General features: G+C 38.5%; 1 protein-coding gene across 3 annotated transcripts in view; it reads right to left on the minus strand.

The window, feature by feature from the left end:
- MYO1E (myosin IE) overlaps positions 1-23,946 on the minus strand; it is a 110,916-nt gene that overhangs the window by 20,670 nt on the left and 66,300 nt on the right. For all 3 annotated transcript variants that reach the window (XR_001920282.2, XM_018069830.2, XM_018069831.2), the window contains exons 5-17: positions 18,225-18,312; positions 16,483-16,572; positions 15,540-15,671; positions 14,124-14,258; positions 12,829-12,961; positions 9,178-9,374; positions 8,141-8,221; positions 7,665-7,751; positions 6,345-6,431; positions 5,115-5,282; positions 4,262-4,347; positions 3,600-3,681; positions 2,672-2,778 (exon numbers count right to left, since the gene is read on the minus strand). Coding sequence is in view for 2 of the 3 variants with exons in the window: in XM_018069830.2 (XP_017925319.2) it covers positions 2,672-2,778; positions 3,600-3,681; positions 4,262-4,347; positions 5,115-5,282; positions 6,345-6,431; positions 7,665-7,751; positions 8,141-8,221; positions 9,178-9,374; positions 12,829-12,961; positions 14,124-14,258; positions 15,540-15,671; positions 16,483-16,572; positions 18,225-18,312 (1,473 nt within the window). In the remaining variant the exon portion in view is untranslated. The remainder of the gene's footprint in view (positions 1-2,671; positions 2,779-3,599; positions 3,682-4,261; positions 4,348-5,114; positions 5,283-6,344; positions 6,432-7,664; positions 7,752-8,140; positions 8,222-9,177; positions 9,375-12,828; positions 12,962-14,123; positions 14,259-15,539; positions 15,672-16,482; positions 16,573-18,224; positions 18,313-23,946) is intronic.

A 23,946-nucleotide genomic window follows, 5' to 3' on the forward strand; every position in this document is an offset into this window, starting at 1 on the left:
AATTCCTCCTAATTTTACCATGCTGCAACAGAAGGATTTGAGGACAGGCACAAGGCTGGCTGAAGCTTGGCTGGTCAACAAACAGTATATAAAAGAACATTTCTTTACATATAATTTAAAAAGTGAGTCTGTAAGAAGCCAGTTAATTTTGGTTTGCTTACTATTTCTCCGATTTTACAAAAAATTTTTCAAATCCTGAAACACTCTCAGTTAATTCAATGTTATTTCTCTAGCTATTTTGAAATATTAAATTTCAATATAAAATGTACTGCCCATTGATATTTTTTTTGTTGGGACATTTTTTTCACATGACTCATAGTATGAAGGGAAAAATCTTTTGAAATCCCTTGCTACACAAATGACAAAATCCCTTCTGTTATTTCTTCTTTTTGAAGAATGCTTTTGAGAGGTGTTTTACTAAATGATGAGTGATACTGCTCTTTTAGCTTACAATAAAGAATACTAAACATTTTAATCTTGCTGTGTTCAAGGAATAAAGCATATTTGTACCCACTCCAAGAATTCTGGTACAGTAGAAAGTTGGTGGACAAAAATATATTTTCCTGTTTATAGCTTTCCCTCCTGTTCACATCTGGAATAATGCACTGGAGCAACAGTACTACTCCTATTTTCTTACTGTCCTGCCAGTATTAGAGTCCAGCACCAGAGAATTTGAGACATTTTTCTGTTTTTCCCTTCCTTTCTGAGAAAAGGCACACTGAAAATCTCCCTCCAGGCAGCAACCTCAAGCAGGTCAGGGTCTGGGAATTCAGCTAATGCAGCAGTTTTGAATACAAGTCCAAGTGGCTGTGCCAGGACCTGAACAAAAACACATTTCAAGAACACCCCAATTTCTGGAATAACTAAGGTATTATACAAGGTTTAGATATTACACAAGGCCTATGTTTCAGTGCTAAATATTTTAAAGTTATTCAACAGCAGCAGAAAGCTGCAGTTACATGGCTTCTGGGAGCATGAAGTAAGACAGGCTTTGTGAGAGGGTTTTTTCCTTTTTCAGTAACGTTTTCACGGTCTAGTAACCTGCTACTAATAAGCAAATTACTATTCCCATCACATCAGCCATGGGGTATGATGCAGCATTATGTGATCACAGCAGAAAACGAAGAAAAAAAACTTTAATCAACCATTCAGCACAATATCACATAAACTCAGTTATGGTTTGTATTTCCCTCTCACAGTAAGATCGAGAAACAACAAAATTAAGCTGAACTTTGAACTGTCATATGCATATAAATTTCTTTTCCCCAGACCTGTCCCTAATTGCCACACTGAAGTCCTACTACAATAGGTGGGCAATCACAGATTGAAATGAGAGGGAATGTTAGGAGTTTTAAACGGGGATGAAGCATTACCATTATAAGCAGCACTTCCATTTTTGTCTCAGTTTGATAGTACACAATCCTTTGTAATTCACTTGGCAAATACAGCAGCTACTGATAACACACCATCCTCATTATGGGAAAACAAGAAGAAATCTTGCCCATTTTTGCTCCAAAAGGGGTTTCCTGAAAGCTGCCCTTTTCTCAGGACTAGGATTTTATTTGTTTGTTTCCTTGGTTTCCCAGCAACACCTTCCACAATAACAGGCCTGTTTCCAAATACCTAAACGATTGATTTTAAAAGCCCCTCAACTTAAAGTTAAAAGTTTTATAAACACTTTTCCCAGGATCACTTTCTTTCCCCTTCTTTAGTCCCCAGTGTCAGTGGAAAATTAAGCCTTGCACAGTAGGATTTTCAGGGGTGGAAAAGCTACAGAAAAAGGGTCTCCATTTCCTGCCAAGCCCTCAGTGACATTTTGAAGGGCAGACCCAATAGCTTCTGTAAGTGCTCTCCATCTGCATGTGACTGTGCCAGTCTGCATGCCAAAGGGCAGGAAGGGAATTCTGCTGGGGGGTTCTCAAGAATGCTTTTTATCAGGCCTTGCAACCTGTTTCACTGTGACAGAAATAACCACTTGCTTCAACAGCAACTTTACCACTACCAAAAGTACGTGGTATATAGTAATAAATGTTATCTACATTAGGCCCTCACATAGAAAACACACTCTACTGAGCACCTACCTCAGTGCAAAAGAGAACAGCATCTTTTTTCAGGTAAGATGTGATAAACCAAACTGATGATTTAGACATCTATTTAATATCTATATAATCACCTGATACAATATTCCAGTGAATTCTCTTTAAAGAGTTGGTCAATTAAACTTAAAAGTCAAGAAGTAAAACAGGAACCTTCTACATTGTTGGTTATAGGCACTTTCTGGTAAGATTGATACATAAAAGTAGATATAGAAATCCTACTGGCTTTTTAGCTTCTTAACAGAAGTTGGTTTTAAATTTAAAAAGTAGCAAAAGTTAGAAGATACGTATAATGCATTTGGTGTGCAAATTCTACATGGAAAACTGAGTCTTTAATATACTAATATACTGGTACTCATGCAAATGTTGATTATTCATAACTGACAGGAAAAAAGCTAAAAACTGCATACACTAACTGCTGATTTAGACCAAGTGACCATCCCTTATCTTTAAACTTCAGGAGGAGTCATGCCAGATTTAGAGAATCTAGTTCTGTTTGTAGGCTGTGATTAGAAATTATGAATTTTTGTGGCTTCTTTAGAGTGGTTCCCATCACATATTCTGATTATCCATACCTGCTCTCCTCCCAGTCTCGAGACTTCTTTGTTTCATTTGGTTTGATGCAGCGGATGTAATGGGGTGTGCACTTCATCAGGGTGCCTACAAGGTCGTTGGCTTGTTTCTGTAAAAGAGAAGAAAAACAATAGGATCTGAGCTATGAATAGGCTATAAATCCCGAGAGAATTCTAAAATTATCAACCATCTGACTGGATGATTCCATTGACTAGATCCAGCTGACTTTGGTCTTTCTCCAGAACAACCAAAGTGTCTTGAAATAATATGCACCTCATGAAAAGCTTAGAAAAGAGAAGGCATCATTACCTCCAGCTATGTAAAGTATTTAAACTACTATATAAAAATAAGGAGTGACAAGGAATGCATGAAGTGAACCTGACTGTCAGGGTGAAATATGAGGAAAGAGGCTGATAAAATATTGATCTCCAAAGCAATGTGTAATCTAAGTGTGTATTTTACAATCAGTCTCCAAAGAGACTTCTAAGACAAAGCCTTCTAACACTTGCTGCCTTATTCAAGGCACACTGTGGCCAGTAGAAAGACTTGTATTGACCTCAGTTGGCGTTGGGCTGCATTTCTGCACTTTAAAGAGACCAGTTATCTGTAGTTAATTGTGGGACATCAAGTGGCTGAGTGAAGCAGCTCATTCATTATGCACATGCAAGTACCATCAACTGCTCGTTTGCAAAACCCACTGCCGTGGAATGCAGCTGAACACAACATTTAATGAACGCTGGATGCTGGACAACACACAAGTCTAACAGCTGAACCAATGCATCACTTTGCATCGAGATCCTCCTGATGCCTATCTTTAAAAATGTCTGGACAGTAAAAACCAGAGAAGACTTATTTTAAAATCTATTTAGATGTTCATACACAAACACAAAACCACGTGCACCCACACTTTCACTGCAAAACTAGACATACTTTGATCTTGCTGCCCGCGGTGGTAGGACGGCCCTTCTTGTCCACTTGAAGATTTTCAGGAAACAGAGCCTTTATAAAAGGCCTAGGAAAGAATTTATAAAACAGGGTTGGCATGGAAAGACAATGCAATGCAGGCATGTCAAGGAATGTGCTGTAAAAGTGGGTAGTTGAGCAGAATATAAATAGCTATTTCTATTAATCTAGAGTTATGTCAAATCTATTTTAAGATTAGTATTTTCCACGAGCCTCATTCCTCACAGAGATCCCTTGCTATTTTAGTGAGCATTGGCAGACATGATACCAGACTTCTACAAGACTTGAAGAAATGCACACTTCTTAAAGAGCAATCATCAATTAATAAAATACATAACAAAAAAATGTTACTTTTTTTGTCAAAGCAGTGCCTGTTTGAGAGGATGCCAAAGCACTGATGGCCTTGTTTGAGGCCAAAACAAATGCTGCCATTACAGCACTGGATTCCAATACTGCAGTGCCTCACTTACTCCAATTTGTAGAAAATAAAGGTCAATATAATGCAAGTTGTGATTTATTCCCACTTTTATACAAATGAGTTCACAAGTTGCAAAGTAGAGAAGCCAGGCCCTCTGCATCCATCTGAACTAAGAGTCATTCCTAGCTTTAAGCAAGTTTTGCTTACGTACAAATCACTGCTCTGCATGAGTTCAATCAAGTCCATGAAAAGAACATCCCGATTTCTCTCGCAGAATCCATCCATATCATAAGATACCTGGGCCAAGGTGGAAATTGATTGTTTGTGGTAAGTTGAGAACCCAATAATTAAAGAAAATTTAAATTCTGTCCTCATCAGTAGCTGTTCTGAACTTTTTGGTTAGTCTGGTCAAACCTAGATACTACAATGAGCACCAAATCCCTGCATGTATTATTAAACTCTTTCACAACAAACATAAAGGAGCTTCATCCTTATATTTAAATTCAGTTTAAATTCAAATTTAAAAAGACTTATGGAGCTAGTGAATGGAATATGACACGAGTGAATTTAATACTGAATTTTACTGAAGTTTTTGCTTAGTAAGGATTTACTGTTATTAACTATAACTGCAGGAAACCATGACTAGTCTGAGAAACAAACCCAAAGAAGACAGAACTGCATGTTATACTCCCAGTTTTATTGGTATATCATCCCCATAGTGTCATTTTTATATCTGAATGCTTTAAATTTACTGCTACTATAACAAGCAGTTAAGATTACAATTACTAAAAGTCTGGGGGCACTTATTTGTTACATTTAATATTAAGTTCTGGTTAGTAAGTTTGATAGCAGCAAGGCCCAGACTCGTCTCTCCTCAGCAAGGGACACACATTGGGGCATATTTGTCCTAAGCTCCCTACACTGTGAAAGGACACTGTCTCCTGAGATAATCTGGTTATTTTATATCAAACCAGCTCTTTATAGGGCTTCCCCCTTCCTTTCATTACTGTTCTTTTTCTTCATAAATACATCACAGAGAATTCAGTGATGATTTTCCACGTTACCTTTCCAGCATAATGATGAATGATAAATCCCTGGTTCCAGCTGTTGAAATGTTCATGAGTCCCAATCTGCATCTGGAGTTTCTGGAGCAGTGTCTGGTCAGCCCCTTCTCCCACCGCGTGCATCGTGGCACACACGTCATCCAAAATGCTCATAATCCCTGGGGGATTCTAGAAGATTGCAGAACAAGAACAGCAGCAGAAGTGAGGAGGGCAAAAAAATTATGATGCCAGTTTTTCCCCCCCCTCAAACACAAAACTATCTTTGCTACAAAACCACCAGAGCAGAGACAGGAAGAATTTCCCTCCAATTGGCAGAGATTAATTTTTACATAAAGAGTTTAAGGAGAGATCCCACTTCATGTAATGATAGTGACAGTGGGAAATAATGGGGAAAACAGTGATTACTGTTGAAAAAAACAAAACAAAACAAAACCATCAATATTTGTTTTAAGCTTTTTTCTCATTCCACCAAGAAATAAAAAAATTTCTCAGAAAAGTATTTAAGTTCACATGCTGTAGTTTGACAAACTTAAGAGCTCAATATCTGTTATTGTGACAGAAATCTTATCTTCTTCCTAGTTATCCTGATACAGAGAGGAAATGGGCAAAATCTGATGTGCATTTAAGCACAACTCACTACAGTATTTGAACTACTGCTCTGGTCCACATGAGGATAAAGAACTAGCTGAAAAACAACCTACTTCTGTCCTAAAGGACAACTCAACATTTGTTATCACCCCAAATTAGACCATAAAGACTTGAAACTGCAGAACATTCTGTGGAGCAAAGACACAAAACTTCTTTTATGCACAATACTTTCTCTTCACTTGTTTCTGATTAATTTGCAACAGTACCTCAAAGGAAGGTGGTGTTGTAGCTTCCCCAAACTGAAATACATCTCCCAGGCACACAGAAAAGCATCGTCTGATGTACAGTATGTCAGAAAGTTCATGATAAATTCAGGTAGATAAAATTTTATTTTCCATCATTGTATTTTTTAGTCACACATCAATCATGTAGTTCTCTTTTTGGATGGTATCTTAGATGACATATATCTTAGAGCTCTTATAAGACATCTTATGTAAGATTTATATATAGACATAGTATGACTCAGTAACTGAACAGTATTTGCATTTTTCCTATGAACCTTCTTGACAGCAAAGCAGTTGCCCAAATATTTTAGTGAAAAAATCTTGTTGTTTTTTCCACCTGTTTGCTCGAAATACTTACCACTTTGTTCTCTATAAGGTCACACACTACTTTGTTGTTAAAGTATTCTATTGGTGTCCATCTAATTCCTTCTTGCACATATTCCTCCTGTTAAGTAAAAAGAAAGATGCAAATATTCCTTTGCACTGCAGATGTAGCACTAGATTTACAACACACTCCACAGACACAAACTCTGCACTACTCATGTTCAGGGAGACTTGCCAAATGTATGATTGGGTGGAGGTGGGAGAAATGACCCTAATGATGGTTAAATCCAGCTCTCTGCTGCCTAAAAGATGAATTGGAATCCCACTCTTCTCCCCACACATTCCTTTGTCATTCATAGCCCTTCACTGACAAGATCAGGAATACTTCTACAGTGCATTTATTGTCAAAGCACTTTGCAAATAGTAACAAAGCTACTTTAACAGTATCTTGACAGTGTACCTAAGCCTCCACATCCTGATGGATTCTAAAAATTCCGACTGTGGCAGGCACGTTGAGGATCAGACCCCCAAAACAACGCATTTAGAAAGGCACGTGGAACGGAGACACAGCTCAGCTTGTTATTTCTGGATGCAATTACCATAACCACAAACACATCTAGAGAGTTACTGGGCAAGAACTCACACTAAAATCCCATTAAATTGACCTGTCAGCTGCATATATCCGAGTTCAGCTGCACCCTTTGCAGGTCACTGCAATGACTGGGTAATTCCATACAAGGGCAATTGTGTGCGTGCATTCCTGAAAACCCTGGCCCAGAGCTGGTGCCAGCCCTGAGCTCACCACAGTGGCCCTGTCTCAGCTGTGTTCTGCCTGCCCTCCCAGGCAGGAGCTCACCCTCATGTAAAGTGAGATTTTGCAGTAAGATCATGAGCAGAGAACTGCAAATACTCTCACAAGTATTTTTGCATTTGTTTGCAATCTATTTCATTCATATATATATCTAAAAAAATAGAAAAGGTGTGGAGTTAATTAGAAAAGTATTCCCAGTTAACTGTGTGTCATGTTCAAGGAAAGCACAGGGATGGAGCCAAGCTGCAGTTTTCCATCTCTGTCAGTGAGTCAGACTCTGCAGCAAGCCTGGGCAGTCATATGACTGCATGAGCACACCGTGTGGTGGACTCACTTCTGTACCACTCTGTCACACAACAAATGTCTGCAGCTGATGTGGTTCATAGTTTTAGGGTCAGCCAACAACAAAGGTTATTTTTTATTCCTTTGTCTTCCTTAACAGGGCAGATTTTACTGTTAACAGATGATGAAACCTCAATTTTTCCAACAATTGAAAAAGTAATAGCTCATTTATGAATTCAAAAATAGTAAATGTCTGGTTACCTGCTCTGCCTTCAGCGTCAGTTCAATAAAAATCTGCTGCAGTTTTTCATTAACAAAGTTGATGCAGAACTGTTCAAAACCATTTTTCTGTAGAAAAGGAAACAATTTAAAAATTAGTCTCCTGCCTTATATACAATAATTTTTAGTTCTCATGCTGGCAATAAGCTTCAAAGAAACACTGTCAGTGATAGATGGGTTGCTGACTTTATAGACATTTTGTGGAATCTCAGATCTTTCTTTTAAGATCAATGACCCCGTTTCTTTGAAGTTCCTTCAATACTTTATGTTTATTAAGTGAGACATTACCAGTGAGATCGCAATGTCCAGGAAGCTCGGTTGGGATTTTTTTTTGCTTTTATTCTGGCCACAGGATGTGTTTGAGTTTTTTTTCTGGTTTGGATTTTTTCCCCCTCTAACTTACAAAAAACCTCAGCTCAGTCAGATCTGCTCAAACACCAAGTATTGCATTGCCTTACCTGGAATATTTCAAAGCCATAAATATCAAGGACACCAATGTTATATTCTTCATGGTCTTTCTCCATAGCCTTATTAATAGACTAATAAAACAGAAACAAAATGTAAAACAAAGTGTAGTTATATATTTTAAAGATACTTATATTCTTAAACACTTCTATAAAAATACTGGGTTTCTTAAAAGATAACATATTTTAATTGAATACCAATATATGTAATAGGTTATTTTGCTTTCACTTTTTAATAAAGTGTTACTAACAGCTAGGAAATGAACAGTATGCTACCCTGTTTTCCAGGTCAGTGAGCCTTTGGATCTACTATTTGTAAAAATCCTTCCCTTTCAGTGTAACCAGCTCAGTTGAAGAAAAGGAGCCAACAAAAAAAAGAACAGCTTTCAGTCTGGTATTTGATGCATTTTGCAGATGGTACTCTGAATCTTTTCACCTTATTCTGTGTTTTTGACTGACTCTTTGCAGTGTCAGTGCTGGTACAGCACACAGTGGGAATTTCAGGGCTGCCATGATGAGGGAAACCTCTGAGACACTGGCAGTGCCACCAGGGAGGACATCTCTGCTTCATCCATCTGTGGTCAAAGGTACAGTCCTAGCCCTCCAAACAAGGCAGTACTTTAGCATGAAGAATGGAATTTGGTCATCTGCCACATCTGGATGCCGAAGGAGCTCTTTGCAGGATGAGAGAGCAGGGGATCATAATCCACTAATTCTGCTCAACTACATAGGAGAAAGTAAGATTCTGAGCAGTATGGATGCTACCAGGGAGATGTCAGAGTATCCAGGGGACACTCATGGCAGGAGACTGAAAGCACAGCTCGTTGCTGCAAAGAACGTGTCACATTTGCCACATCATCAGTGCCCTGGGGCTGATCCCCGTGGTCAGGCTCCCACTGCCCTGGGCAGGTTTAGGCAAAGAGACACACCAGGCCAAAGAAATGACAGACAAGAAAAGCACTGTAAGGAACATTCCTGCTGCACTTGTACTGGTTTTGATACTTCAGTAGAATCAAGGAAGTCCAACTTACATCCACCAAGTAATCAAACACCCGGGAGTGAAGGGCCTTGGCCAGGGCATCCCTGGTGTAGCAGGCTTGTTCCACATTCAGGGTCACGTGGATGGACTCAGATTTGCCTCCCCACTTGCTGTCCATCTGTCTGCTGGTCAGTTTTTCCTTCAGGCGGTCCTGGTTAATTCCCAGGAGAAAAGCAGGGAAAGCCAAAACTGCAAGAAAGATCAGGGTTGCTGGATTATGACTTACAGGCTAAATACAGAACAAAGGAAAAAAATTAACTGTATCTCTACTAACAACAAAACTCATGGGGCATGCAGCTTAAAAAGAAAAAGAAGAGGAATTTAGGTTGTCAAAATTTCCCCTATGCTCCTCAAGGACATTTTCAGCTCTTTACTTGCATGGATTTCAATTAAGATAAAGCACCTTGAAGTAAAATAGTCAGCTATTTCTGTACCTTCAGTCCTTCAAACATGTAAGCTGCCTTAGGTCATAACTTTGAACTATGTGGTTCAAACAAATCACTCTGGGAGAAGATGGAAATAAAACATGGAGAGCTCACACATTAAATAAAATTGACAAGTTGAAAGTTCTTTGTAAAAACATGAAATGTTTAAAGAATAAGAAAAAATAGGCTACCTGCTTCCTAATATTCTTTCCCTTTCCTCCTGTAAGTTAGGACATTGCAAAAACTTTTCAATTGCCTTGCCATTTACTTGGTTTTATTTTTTTAATCTCTCATTCTGTAAGTACTTTGCAAATTCTGTTTTCCCTTGTTTAAAAGTAAAGCACAAAAATGCATCTGTGCAACAAGCAGCCACAAGTCCAGTACTCTCTGCATTCTTAGCACGTGGTGCAGATGTGAGCTGCAGGTGTCACACACCTTCAGGAATGGAAAAAGAGAAACATCTTGAAAGCATATGGAAATAGCTCCCAAGGGTAACTCCTGGAGTTGGTATTGCACCTCCACTAAACCACATAATCCTCTAACAGTGTTTCCTGCATGTTCCATTGGTTTCAGATCTACTTTACTGGTGTGAGGAGGGTGTTAAATAATCACTAAGGCAGTGCTTTACATATCTGTATGTCACAGCATGAACTCACTAAACACTTCAGTACATTAATCCAAAATTATTTTTAAAATTGAAAATAACCACCAGCTCTCTGAATTCTGATTTATTACCATCAGCAAAGTGATTAAATTTACTCTAGGGTACTAGGAACCACACACCTAACCAAAGTTGAGTCACTGGCAACATCTCATGTAATTCACTGAGAACTCAGATGGAAGAGCACATGAAAAGGTCAATCATCATATGCTTTAAAATGGAAAAGAATGTAGGCAATTACAGACCAAATATGCTCACATATACTGTAAAGATGCCAGGAAAAGTGCTTAGCCAATACTACTGGTAAGAATTTATGCAGACAGGGTAATGGTAAGAACCATCATGCATAGCTCAGAGACTTCCTTCATAGTGCTAATGATTTACTGTAAGGGAAGAGTAGCTGGCCAGGACTCCATAGAACTTCACATTCTTAAGATGCCTGATTATTTTCCCTACTTAGGGACCATAAAATTACAGTCTGGAAATTATTATAAAGCAGGATATGCATGTAATTGAAAAAAATGATCCTCAAAGAGTAATCAGCAGCATTCAGTGGAAGAGTTTTAAATACACATTGTGAAGAAAAGCCTTGGTTCACTTCATGGAGTTTTCAGAAAGTGTAAAACAACTTTTTCAATACAATGCAAGTGTAAAGAGGGATGGTTTAAATTCTTTTCTGCATCCAGGAGAGCAGTAGTAGTATTTGCTGTGATTTGCAACATGGAAGATTAAGAATAAATAAGAAGAACTTTTTTCAACTATTAATATAATCAAGAACTGTAACAGGAAAAACTGCCAGTTTTAAAGACTTACTTGTCTAAATGTCTGTCAAGAATAGTCTGTATAGATTTGATTCTGACTCAGACTAAGAGATTAGAGTCTTCAGTGGCCTTTGCATGTTTTTCTGCAATTGGCTGTATAGCAACAAGAACACTGTTGAGCAAATTCCTAAACTTTTTATTCTTTCAGACTTGCACAAAGCATAAATGATCAGCGGTCTTTCATTGTGTTCTGTCTTCTGTGGCTACCCAGGCTATAAATGCTGTACTATTTAGTTGACTAGGACAAACAGTAAACTGGGGGGAGGATTAATGGATAAGAGAAATGAGCCCAGCTTTCATCTTTCTAATGCAGAAACTTCACTAGACATTGCTATATCTTCTCTGGCTTCTTTAAAATCATTATGTTTATGTATAAGTTCTATATTCATTCTACTTCTAATTTTTTTCTATGTATTATTCATACACAACATCTATATTTATATCCCAGTGAGCAGTAGAAACGTGGTGGACATGGCTCATCACAGAAATACATTCAGCTTTAATAATTTGTTTTCAATCCATGTCTTTGCTGTTTGTTATTTTGATGCAACACATTGTCTCTATCTTGTCTGGCTATTAAATGCCTTGATTTCATTTAAACATTAAATACTGTGATTTAAATGGAAGCACAGTAGCTCATTTGGAATCATAAAGCATATAAAAAAATCCTAAAGCATATAAAAAAATCCTATACTTTTCTCTGGATGTATACAATGCCACAAAACGTTTTTCTTTGGGTTCACTTAATTTCTTAATTTGAGAGGATAGTAAGGTTAAAAATTAATAATTTTTATTTCCCAATTTCTTAAAACAAATAGCAGGAGAGTACTAATACAGTTAGTTGGGTGTGAAGTTGACTGCACAAGATACTTTACTCATAACTAACCTACCAAAAACTAAACAAATGCAATTTTCCTAAACACAAGCCCATTCTGAACTAAGGGTTAAGAGAAAAGACAGGAATGTATTGGGTACTGTATATGTTGTGCTTATCCATTCTGTCCTAAAACTATCAAGGTAGCATAAATCAACATTAGATGCAAGGTATAAATCATGATAAAAATGTTTAAAACCATTAATCTTCCAACATCTTGCTCCTGTGGGCTGTGCTGATATAGAACAGCATCATGGGGGGAGGGATGCAAGGACAGGGCACTGTGGAAAATGAAACTGTAAAGAAATAGTGTTTAATAGTGAGGTATTGGTTGAGAATTTTGAGACAGGAAACATAACTGCAGTATGCAAATTCTGCTTTTCAGTTCAGTTCTGGATTTCTGTTTTCAAGGCACACATACACACGTTTGTATGCCTGGGCACCAACTACCTCCTGAGAGCAGGGATACCCTGGTACAGACTGGTACCTGCCTTCACAGGACACTGAGGTCACACAAACCACAGAAGGAACCAGTGTTTCATCAATGTGTGCTGATGCACTGAAAGGAGCAGAGTTCAAGCCTGATTGAAAGTATTTCTTGCAATGTCTGTTATTTCATGCTCTAAGGTTGGAACAGGATTTCTTATATTCAAAATGCAAAATCTTCCTCCCCCTAAGTCAGTGGCACTTTACAAGACAAAAGAGGGGCCTCAGCACCGTTGGTTTTGGAAGAGACCCTAAACTGGCAGCCTTTACTCTAAGAAACGACCCACTGTGTTTGGATAAGCAGCTCTGAATTGCAGTTGTGCCATCTGGGCTGCAGCCCACTGCTGCTCCTGTAAGAGTTTCCAGAGGTACTTACACTCCTCGCTCTCCACTGCTGCATAGTTGCCAACTTCTTTGAAGCTGATGTTTCCCAAATGCAGAATTCCTGCCACTATCTGCAGTACCAAATTCTGTTCCTCTCCAAAGATCCCAATCACACTCATTGCATGCTGGGAAGAAAAACAAACAAACAAAAAAATGGAATCAAATACTCCTGTCTTAGAAATTTTTTTTAAATTTTGATGATAAAAACTAGAGCTTTTCAAAGCAGTCCAAATTCCTAAGGCAACCAAATTTCATTTCAGCCTGCCCCGAAGTTCCAGAAGATACCAGATGTCCTACTTCAGCATTTTTGTATTTTTTTTTAATTAAATACAGAAGCATCTACACTGCTTAGAAGATGTATTAACAAAATAAATTCTGGAAAAAATAAAATTATTAAAAAACAAACACCTGCTCTGAAGTGTCATACTAAAAACAGCTTCACTGCAAAATGGAAACAGTGAACCTAAAAGACAATGATATTATTCCTTCTACACAGACAGTTTATCCTCTGAGACACTAAGAACTGTTAAGCTGTGCTGAATGACTCTAAAAAGCAGCACAGTCTCTGTCTTGGGCTGTGAATTTCAGCCACTTAGTAGAAAATAATCCACAACAACACTGGGGTTTGGAGTTCAGAGTATAACGTAGAGAATGTCTTCTCAACTGACTGTTTTTCTAAAATACCAGATGAGCTAAAAAATAATAGTAACAATTATCTTTTTTAGGCCTTTAAATTACATATATAACACATGTATAAATGTGTTACCACCCTTATTTTAAAAAGTAAATTACTAATAACAGGAGATCAACAAGTTGACAGGTCACACAATGAACTGGCAACAGCACTGGATAAAGGTCCCTGATCTGTGTTTTCACAGTCCCTGTCTCCAGCTTTTCAGCCACACTGTTGTAAATAAACATGGAAGGTCAGTCAGTACTAAGACTTCAGGTAAAACAGGGCACGCTTTTGTATTTTCTTCTAACGGAAGTCCCTCACTGTGTTTGCATTCCCACATTTTTCATACTGCAGATTATCTGCACCAAATTAAATTTTGTTAACTTTGCACCCTTCTGAAACAGAACAAACTGAAACACAAAACGCCTTTCTATAAAAGCTGTCTGTCTTCAGGGTAACATACCTCTCCCCCAGGGCAAAATACAATTAGGATGAGTTGTACCTACATTAATTTCTCATTCCCACATTAATACATCAATGTCTTTGCTACAGATGGGCAGAGAAATGAACATACATCCATCACTATGCAAATCATACAATAAAGAACTCACCAGTGTTTCTTGGAAGTCTGATTTGTCATTGATGTCATCGACTTTGTAGGACCCAGAGAGATTCAGATAGTAATAGTAGTCCATGCTGGTGATGCCAAGAACGCTTTTTTGTTCTGAGGAGGCCCCTTCAATCAGCTGCAGAATAAAAAATCTCCAAATTAGGTATCATACAACAATCTTCAGCAGAGCTGAGGCAGGCAGAAACAGGTGACTGAGCCTGAAATTACTGGGAGAGGTATGGCTAGTGCTGTGCCAGGTATGTATCCTTCCTGTGTTTTGGTAATTGTTTAATCCAAAAGATCAGATTTTCAATCCTATTCCCAGGAATGGTTTAATTCTAACTTCCACATCTAATAAAAAGCAAAAAATATGACTGACTTGAATGCCTTCCATTATCTCTACCTCAAAAAGAACAGGTAAAGTGGGTTTTCCAATCTACAATGTATTACCTAAATCCTTGGGAGCAATGAGTTTTCCAGGCCTACTGCAAGGCAGGCAGAGTTGAAAGCATCCTAAGGAAGCACTGTCTGTGACTCCCATTGTGAGGACAAACACTCTTTGTGCTCCTCAGAACTTTGTAAAGTCCACCCAGTTGTGCACTGGAAGTGTTGCACTGCAACAGGAAGGAATGACCTAACCTCAAAACAGAACTGTCAAAACCCCATGGTCTTTTAAATTCCTGTGTCAAAAAAACTCTCCAAGCCACAGGAAAATCAGCAGGACAGAGCAAATTGTTCATCCTCCTTGGAAGAGGAGAACACAACTCCTGGAGCAATTCCAGTTCCAACTCAGCCTTCCACCCTGGCAATGGCACTTCAGTTTTCTGTGAAGCTGCTCCCAGACCCTTCCAATGCACTGAATTTGCCCTCAGGTCTGTAGAGCTTGATCAACAGCACTTGAGCAGGTAAGGACTGTGCACGTCCAGGACCAGTGAAGGCCAGCTAAGCCTTTTGAAACACAAAAAATAGGGATACTTGGTGGGATGAACAAATAGTATTGTCCCAAATGTCCCAGAAATCTTAACTGAGAATCAAATATCTCTCTGTCTATACATATATATATATATATAAACTGGCCTCTCTATATATACATATAGGCCAGCTTCAAAAGAAATCTGCTGAAAAGTTCCCATTTTCTATTATATTCTGCTAGACTTCTCCATATGGGAGCTCACAACGAATTTCCAAGCAAGGCCTTTGAAATGATGAAGTACTTTTGTTCTGGAGCTGAAAGGCAGTCAGGAATGTCTGTGTCAAGTGCTGTCCTAACATGCCATGGAGCTTCCCAGCAGTGCCAGGTTACCTCTGGGAGTGTGTACTCAGTAATATCACTGCTCTGAGAATGACTTTTCAATCAAAAGGAAAAATGGGTCCTGGATACTTTAAATAACTCAAAAAGGATCTATACCCTTCTGACCTGGTAAAAAATGTGAAAACTCCTCTCTCCAGGATTCCTCATTACAACTCGAGATTTTTCCAGTAGGAAGTTGGAGATTTTCCCTCCGTCTGGTTCTCCACCTGGGCTAAACTGTATTTCAAAGTATTTCCCCTGCAATAAATAATTAAAGCTGTTAAAGGATTAGTAAAAGCAAATTTGAAATCCTGCATTTCTACTGTATCCCAAGCAAGGTAACTGGGATATTTCTCTTTTATGGATGCAGTGGCACAGCTGCCTCAAGGTACAAGCCAAGTTTAGATTCATGAACCATCATATATCTTTCATTCTGCATTTACACAGCTCCAGACTGGGGACAATTCATCATGTGTTAATGCAAATGTAGAGAGGAGGTCAGTGGCTTCTTTTCACTGCTGAGAATCTTGCCTAGTATAAAGGAAACCATAAGGCTCATCTATACAGCAAGTCAATTTAACAGATTTACAACCAACAGCAAACTGTGCTCTGCTTGGCAGCAAGGTGAAGCCACAATCTCCTGCTTTCAGGGAGACATTAACTGCATTAACACTCACCTGAACAGAGGAACACATCTCAGATTTTTAAAGCCTCTGTGTAACTTTCTCAAACAGAACCCACAGTATGTCATCTAGTGAACAGTAACTGCACAATATTATCTTGACTGTTTTACAATGACAGACTGAAGGCAATTCCTACATACAGCCCCCATGTATTAGTAAAGGCTGAAAACTTGCTATTTTATAAACTGTGACCAGTACATACTGTAAGAGAAAAAAGTATGCAACCTATACAGAATGAAACAGAAGCCTCTTGACATCTACTTTGCTTTATATTTGACTTAGATTTACCTCACTTGTAGTCAATTTACATTATACTCCTGAACACTGTCTGTGTAACAGCACAGAGGCTGGAAGAACAAAGTAACCTCTAGGGGTGAGGGACTTACGAATCTGCTGGAGTTGTTGTTCCTCACAGTTTTGGCATTCCCAAAAGCCTCCAGTAAAGGATTGGACTGTAGAATAATATCTTTAACATGCTAAAATTTTAGGAAACAAGAGAAATACAAGTTCAGAAACAGACATTTTAAAAGTTCTTACAGATTTTCTAAAACAAACCCCATGGCATCTAAATTATATATTTAAAAGGCAAGAAATCCTCCCTTTGTAAAAATCCTCTTGATCAGATAAGGAGTAGAATCTAACCATTTTTTTTCACAGCTTCTAGTTTCTACTTTTTGAGGAAAATCCTACAAAACTGAACAAAATGCTTGAGGCTAAAACCTGGTTCTTCTGTTCATTGTTCTGCCAAGCAACACAGCCAATAAACTGATCTGTTTTTTCCATCTTCTTCATTTTAAACCATTTCCTTTTTACACAGGAGATTTTAAATCTTTTTGAGGGTCTGGATCCACAACCAAAGAAGTCACAGCAGCATGACATTTAGGAATCTGCAAGTGCTTCAGCAATCTGTTTTGGGATCAATGATGCTGCTATCTAGTTGCCCTAGAAAGCAATATAATGTGTTACTATTGTCTCTGTATCTGATCCTAGGAGCTGGAAATATGGAGAAAACATCAGTTTTGGAAAAAACCCCAATGCATGCTGGGTTGTGAAAAGAAGATGGAATTTTATTTCAAAAGAAATGTTCAAGGCAACTTACCAACTTCATCAACTCTTACTCTGTCATAACTAAGAGCATTTTTTAATTTTGTACAAAAAGTTGGAATCTTTTAACTAAAACAAAATATTTACTTCTAAACTATGATTATATTTATTCCAAAAATAACACAGTGCATACTTTCTCTGGATCATTCTCTTGGTTACTGAATTTCTCTCTGCAATGTTCCCAGCATCACTGCTGCACAAAACTAAGCAGAAAGAACACACTCAACATCAGAGACTGCAAATAAAGCAAAAGTCACAGTAAGCACTCAAGAACAGTGGACTGGTAAAAGCAGCCACTACCTACCCACCACTGCCTGCCAGTCCAGAAGTGACATCATAATGTCATTAAGGGAATTTTTATGGCTAATTCACTCAATTAGCTTTAGCTCATGGGTTTTGATAGGTAGAGCAGACATCAGTAGCATAGTTATTAATAAAAGCACTATTTTTTGTTTCAGATAGCTTTCAGACACTCCAAGTTTGCCTAGACAACCTCATAAAAAAAGATGATGTTCTTGCTGTGGCTCTTTGATGTATACACACCAATGAGAGATGCAAAGCAAGTAATAAAAACCCAAAAAGCCAGTCCAGTTTTCAATAAAATGCCAACACAGGAGGAAAAAATCCACACATTTATAATTTATAAAAGAAGATAGGTTGTTGTTCTTTATCTGGTTAAGAACAATAATTAAATTACCTTTTACCACTTAACTGAAAAAAAAAATAAATAAAGCCTGTAGGTGTAATTCAGCATGAGAGCTACACCACTTCTAGCAGAGCTGGCTCTGGGTCTGGGGTTCTCACTCCCAGGGCTCCCATCCCAGGCATCCAAGGGAGCAGCACTGGCCACTTCAGGGGGCTCTGCTTTGGGTGCTGGGATGTATTTCCAGCTGCTCACCCACAATTTTCCAGGGTCATGTGCCCCTTATCTGCCAGAGTCTGCCAAGACATCCTTTGTCATTTCCCCTCTGAGGCCAATCTTTAGACTATGCTTATGCTTCAGTATTACTCTGTCTCAACTCACCTGTACTTTAGGGCCACCTCCTGAAATTTTGGAGATATAACTCATGATATATTTAGCAGCTACAGTCTTTCCAGCACCACTTTCCCCACTGCAGAAAAAGAAACACAAAAATATACATTAGTTTTGAAGTAACTCTTGAATGGAGTCATTTGAGGTTCACCTTGTCCAGTCAAGGCCAGGTACCTTAAGAACAGAAACCATATTTACACTGGGTAAACTGGTAATATATAGACTGTGATACAGTGTTGTAGAAGGGCACTTGGATATGTTTGTGAATACAAAATTCTGAAGACATCATCCTGCACATCAGAATCTCTGGGGGACTCCAGAGTCAGAAAACTGTAAATTGAGAAACATCTACTTAAACCAAGATGCTCGAAAGAGAACGTGTGTGCTAAGAACTCAATTCCCATCTAAATTTAGTGGGATTTCAGATCTTAACACAAAAACTAATTTGAAAATCCAAGCTGTGAATGCCATGCCAGACACCTACTTCATTTTAGGGGTCTTTTGTTTTAGGTGTTCCTGAATGAAATAATGAGGCATTATTAATCACATCCTGAATGACGGAAGAACTGCCTTCCTGTTCCTATGCCTCTTGACACAAGGGTACAAGAAGTCTTAATAGTCCATACTGGGTTTCACAATTCCTTCCTTCCTTTATAATATTTCACTTCGATGGTGAATAATGTTTACAACATGAGTAGCTTTGCCTTCTTGCAATCAGTAAGCTCCTCAAAAGGGAAAGAAGCCTGGCATGGCAGACAATCCAACCTCACACTTTACTTCATCCCTTAGAGGTTCATTTCAACAAAATTCCTCCAGACTTATATAAATCTTGGTGCAAGTCAGCTTTGACCTTAATGAATTTACTACGACCTGGATAACTATACCAACACAAAACCACCCCAGAGCACGGGTGTTGTTTCAGTGTCAGCTTCAACGTTGTTTCAAAGACAGTTGAAAGAGTTTTTCCTTGTGTGAAAATCTGTGTTGTCTTTAAGTCCCTAAATAATTTCAGTGGAAGTTGTTGACTCTTCCATCCTGTGCCTACTTGTTCCTGGATGTGGATCAAATGCACATCTTTTCCCCCACAAATTTTAGCTGTGTCTGCCAGAGAAACATCAGCGTGTCCTGCCCAGGAAAAGGACTCGCCGAGAACGAACAACTCAGAGCTCCTTATCAACATGAGTAATAGAGACATTTCCAAAGGTTTAATTCTGGAAAAACTCCCCAAACTGCCAAGCTGCAAATATCATTTCACATCTTTAAAGCTTCCAAACGGTACAGAAATACTTGAAAGGCTTTTTAAAATTATTTTCCCAGAAATGTTTTCCTCCTTTTGTCTTCTCCCGATGGCAGTTTTAAAGAGCAAATAGAAAACTTGAAAAGGTGAAAAAGTACTTCATCATCCATCTGTGAAGTGCAGACCATGAATATTATTATTCTTCCAAGTCACCTTTTCCCAGACACAAAGAAGAAAGTCTGTATCTACTAGATTCACAAGGGTAGAGTTGGCTGAATGGCAAACTGGTTTTAGAAGTTCAAAACAGCAATACTTCAACAATTAAAACTACATTTCTTGAAAATTTGCTCGTAGTAAATTTGCTCATCCTATTGTAAAACCAAACAAACCATTTGAGACTGAGCTTATATGTGCAGTTTCCAAATGAATACAGAGGGAGATCTGAGGCCAAACACTGAATTAATTTGATCAGGTGTTATTTAGCACACACTAAAAACATTACACTTTTCTGTAAGATCTTCTTTGATGCATCAATTATCCTTCTCCTCCCTGTTCAAATTAAGTGTGGCTTGTATTTCTTACTCCACAGCGTCTGCCACAGAACTGACCTGCAGGAATATAACTCCATTTTATTGTCTCTGCTTCGAGGTAAGTGGGCCCTTCTATTAAATTAACTTGGCTGAAAAGATTGCCTTCCAGATTTATGCATTTAGATTTATGCACTATTTTTCAGTTTTATGTCTTTATTGATCAAAGACCAGCAAATTGCTCCAATTAAAGTAGAATAAAACAAGATGATGCATTATTTATGAGCCAAAGTAGCTTTATCTGATGGGATGGTATCCTGCCCCCAGTAAAGCTCAGTTATTAATTTTTTGTATATATCTTACTGCTCTGCTGCTATTAACATTATTTTAAGTGTGCTGAAGTACGGAGGTTTTTAAAGGTTGAAAAAATTCTTATAATGGCTTAAAGTGGATTGTGATATTGACAATTTTCTCAGAGACTTTTCTTGCTAAAAGTAAAAACATCACCTAGTCTCAATCACTAGCAAAAAACATAATGTTTTGAAAGACACAGTGTTTCTTCTAGCATTATTTGCCACTTCAGAAAAATGACAATTTGTTCCACAAAGTCAATTAATGCTTAGCTGAGATCAGAGTAAGGCTACAAATGCAGAGGGAAGATTTTTTGCTCCTTGCTTCCTTCCCAGAGGAAATACAACCAGTGATTAGAGAAGCAAGATCTGATATGTAGCATCATTCTTCTCTCTAAAATTAATTTTCTGAGTGATATTTAATACAGTATCCCTGGCTGCAGAACAATACAAGTGATGCTTATCTACACTGCCAGGACAATGCAGAAATTTTAAGAACAAATATTTATAAAGACCTCCTGGATCTGCCAGTAAAGAACACTGTATATGTAAAATACTCTGATGTGTTTGGATAAGCTTTTTAGTTTGTTTACATAGAAAATTTACTTTCTTTATGTTCAGAGAAACTACAGCAGCATAATTACAGTGAAACATTTTTCCCTTCTGAATCAGAGTTTTTACCTCACTTTTTTTATTGGGTTAGGCTTCTCTTTCTATCACTTCCTCATTAAAATCGAACCATATTTCCAGTTAAGATTCTCTACATTTGTTTTAGAACAATCAGTCATTTGAGTCTTCTGGAAAGCTCAGATACAGAAGCTGACTAGAAATCTCATATGAAATTTTGAACTTCGTAGACTGAAGCTAGACATGAGCTGTTCACTAAAAACAGCCAGGGTGGTAAATGATCTTTTAATTAATGTATATTTGTATTATTTAAGATGTATTGTCCTTTCAGGTGTGCAGTCATCATACATTGTTTCCCTGTACTCAAAGGCTGCCACACAAATGTAAAATGTAAACTAAAATTACAAATAAGAAAAATTGCTTTAAAGCAATGGCAACATCTCCTGGCAGAGGTCAGAGAGTCAAAGTGCAAATAAAGTCCTCAGCTTTATAGAAAGGTAAAACCTTAAGAACATTCTGAAGAAACACATTTTTTGCTACATAATAGAAAAATACTAATCATAACCTCCACTCTCTTAATTAAAGGACAGTGATAGCCCAGAAGGAATTAAAAGCCACAAGAGACAACCCTTCATAATTAAAATCTTGACTGGACGACTCCCTGTGGATAGTCTGGAAGGGCTGCCATGTCACATGGGGAAGAAATGCCAACAGTCTGTTGTAGAAGACACCTATGAGTTCAGTTCAAGAAAGGTTTAAATTAAATATCGTGTCTCAATAAAACATAAACTCAAGGAGAAATCAAAGTCCAGTGTAACTGCTATGAGTGAACTTCTCTGTAATTCTGCCCAGTGCAAACAAAACTGGGGAAGAGTTATGGGCACTGCTCCCTCCTCCCACCTGAGCACACCCTGCACCTGCACTGAGCCAGGCCCCAGCCCATGAATAACCTCACTGTTTACTCTGAACAGCCATGCAAAACTGGTCCCAGCTCCTCAGCTCTAATTACACATGTGCATATGGAATTACCTTAACACATATGCATATATGCTGAAATTACCCAGCTAATGAAAAAGGCTTCCCTGGCCCTAGAAAGGCTGTTTGGTAACAGGTTTTCTTTTTGACTTAGTATTGTCATATGAAAAGAGATTATTTTTGGTTGCTACCAATTCAGCCTTCCAGAGAACCGGATTTCCTTTTGGAGATGCCTTCCCAGTTCATTCACTGAATTTTTGAAGAGGATGAGTTTTTTTCTATCGGTGTCTAAATGCATTATTTGGAATTAATGTCCTGGCAAAATTCCTGACTACAGCAGGGACCTTCCTTCACCTGCCCAGAAATACATGTCTGGTGTGTAGGAATGCATGTCCCCTCCCAGGTGTGGAGGTTGATGCCACAGGTGCCCCAAACCACACGGCAGGGAGACACAGGAGTGTCCCAACCCCTTCCCCACCATCCTGGCATCTCCATTCCTGAGGCTCCATGTGCACCATAAGCCAGATGGAGTCTTTTTGATCTGACTGTGAATAGGTCCAGTCTGTGCCTTATTTCTTACCTTCTCTCTTTGCAAACCTTTCTTTAGGGGGGAAATCTGCCATCTTGAGAGGGGGAAAGAAGGAAAAAACCTGGGTGCTAGATTGCTCTGTTCCTCCTGTTCCACCAGGGACTTTCAGTGAAGTCACTCCAAAATTCAGTCTAGTTATAAAGTAGAGAAGCAAACAGCACCTCCTAATAACCATATTGTTATCATCACTCATCTTCCACAGGAGAAATTTTTACAGCAAAAATGACATTTCAGTGAAGTGCCAAGGTTCATTTGGAACTGCTCAGGCTCAGCAGGCTGCTGTGGAACAGACGACAGACAGAACTGAATCTCAATTTTTTGAGACTCATCAGTGTAGGGGAAGAAGCAGTAAAGTCCCTGGCAGCTATTAAGTGAAATCAATGGAGTGGTAGTAGACAAAAAGCCAACTAGAACATCCATTTCACTCAAGAGCTGCAGCAACGTGGGAGCTCCTGCTCTGCCAGCAATTTCAGTGCCTTCTGATCTACACAATAAAACAACGTAGCAAACAAATCCCAAACTTCAACAAACTTCATTCTTAAGCCAGCTCTAGTCGATAAAAATAGTGATGACATTAAATCAGAAAATGTAGGATGTATCAAAACAGTTTAAATCAAACGTGGTCCAAATTATTAAAATATCAACCAAGCAAAGACAGTTCTGTGAACAGCCAAGTTACTTGATTTCATAAAAATAATTTCTAAGTGTGCTAAAAGATCAAATACCATTACGAAAACTACCTATAAGTCTAGTCTGCAGTTTTTACAGTGTTTGTAGTAAGAATAATCAAAGCAAAAATAAATGTGTATAAAGGAAAAAAACCTCTCTGAAATGTCCCTGGCCAATGTGATTTTTCTTGGTTCAGTTTCCCAGTAGGTTTCAATTAACTCCTGCAGATTTTGAATAGGCTGTGCACACACTGAGAGAGATTTCACTCTGCACATACAAAATGCACATTCCAAAGAGCACATCACCCATCATTCAAGCACAAGAATTCTCACGTGAAATTAAAACTGTGAGTCTGTATCTCAGAGTTGCATCTCAGCTCTCTGAAAATCTGACTGCACTTGTGGCACTTTGGGCTGCTAATAGCAAAAAGGCAAAGTAAATTCCAATTTTACCCATTCCTAACAGGTCTCAATTTGACTACATGTGACGAGTAGACTTCAGCACAGGAACAGTTTTCCTAAGACAAGGACTTAGCTCAGGGACCAATTCAGTGACAGGAATGAGAGCTCTGGGCTTTTTGTTTCCCAGGGCACCGTGCTGCAGGCAGGGGCCCAGAGGGGCCCTCAGAGGGACAGAGTTCAGTGCTGCAAATGGTTCACAGTCACTTTACACCACGTGTAAAATCACTGCACAGCCCCTGGGACACGTCACCTGCCTTGGGAGCAAAGCTGCAGGTGAA

This window comes from Manacus vitellinus, unplaced genomic scaffold, assembly GCF_001715985.3.
Source record: "Manacus vitellinus isolate BGI_N305 unplaced genomic scaffold, ASM171598v3 scaffold_16_pilon, whole genome shotgun sequence".
Taxonomy (NCBI): Eukaryota; Metazoa; Chordata; class Aves; order Passeriformes; family Pipridae; genus Manacus; species Manacus vitellinus.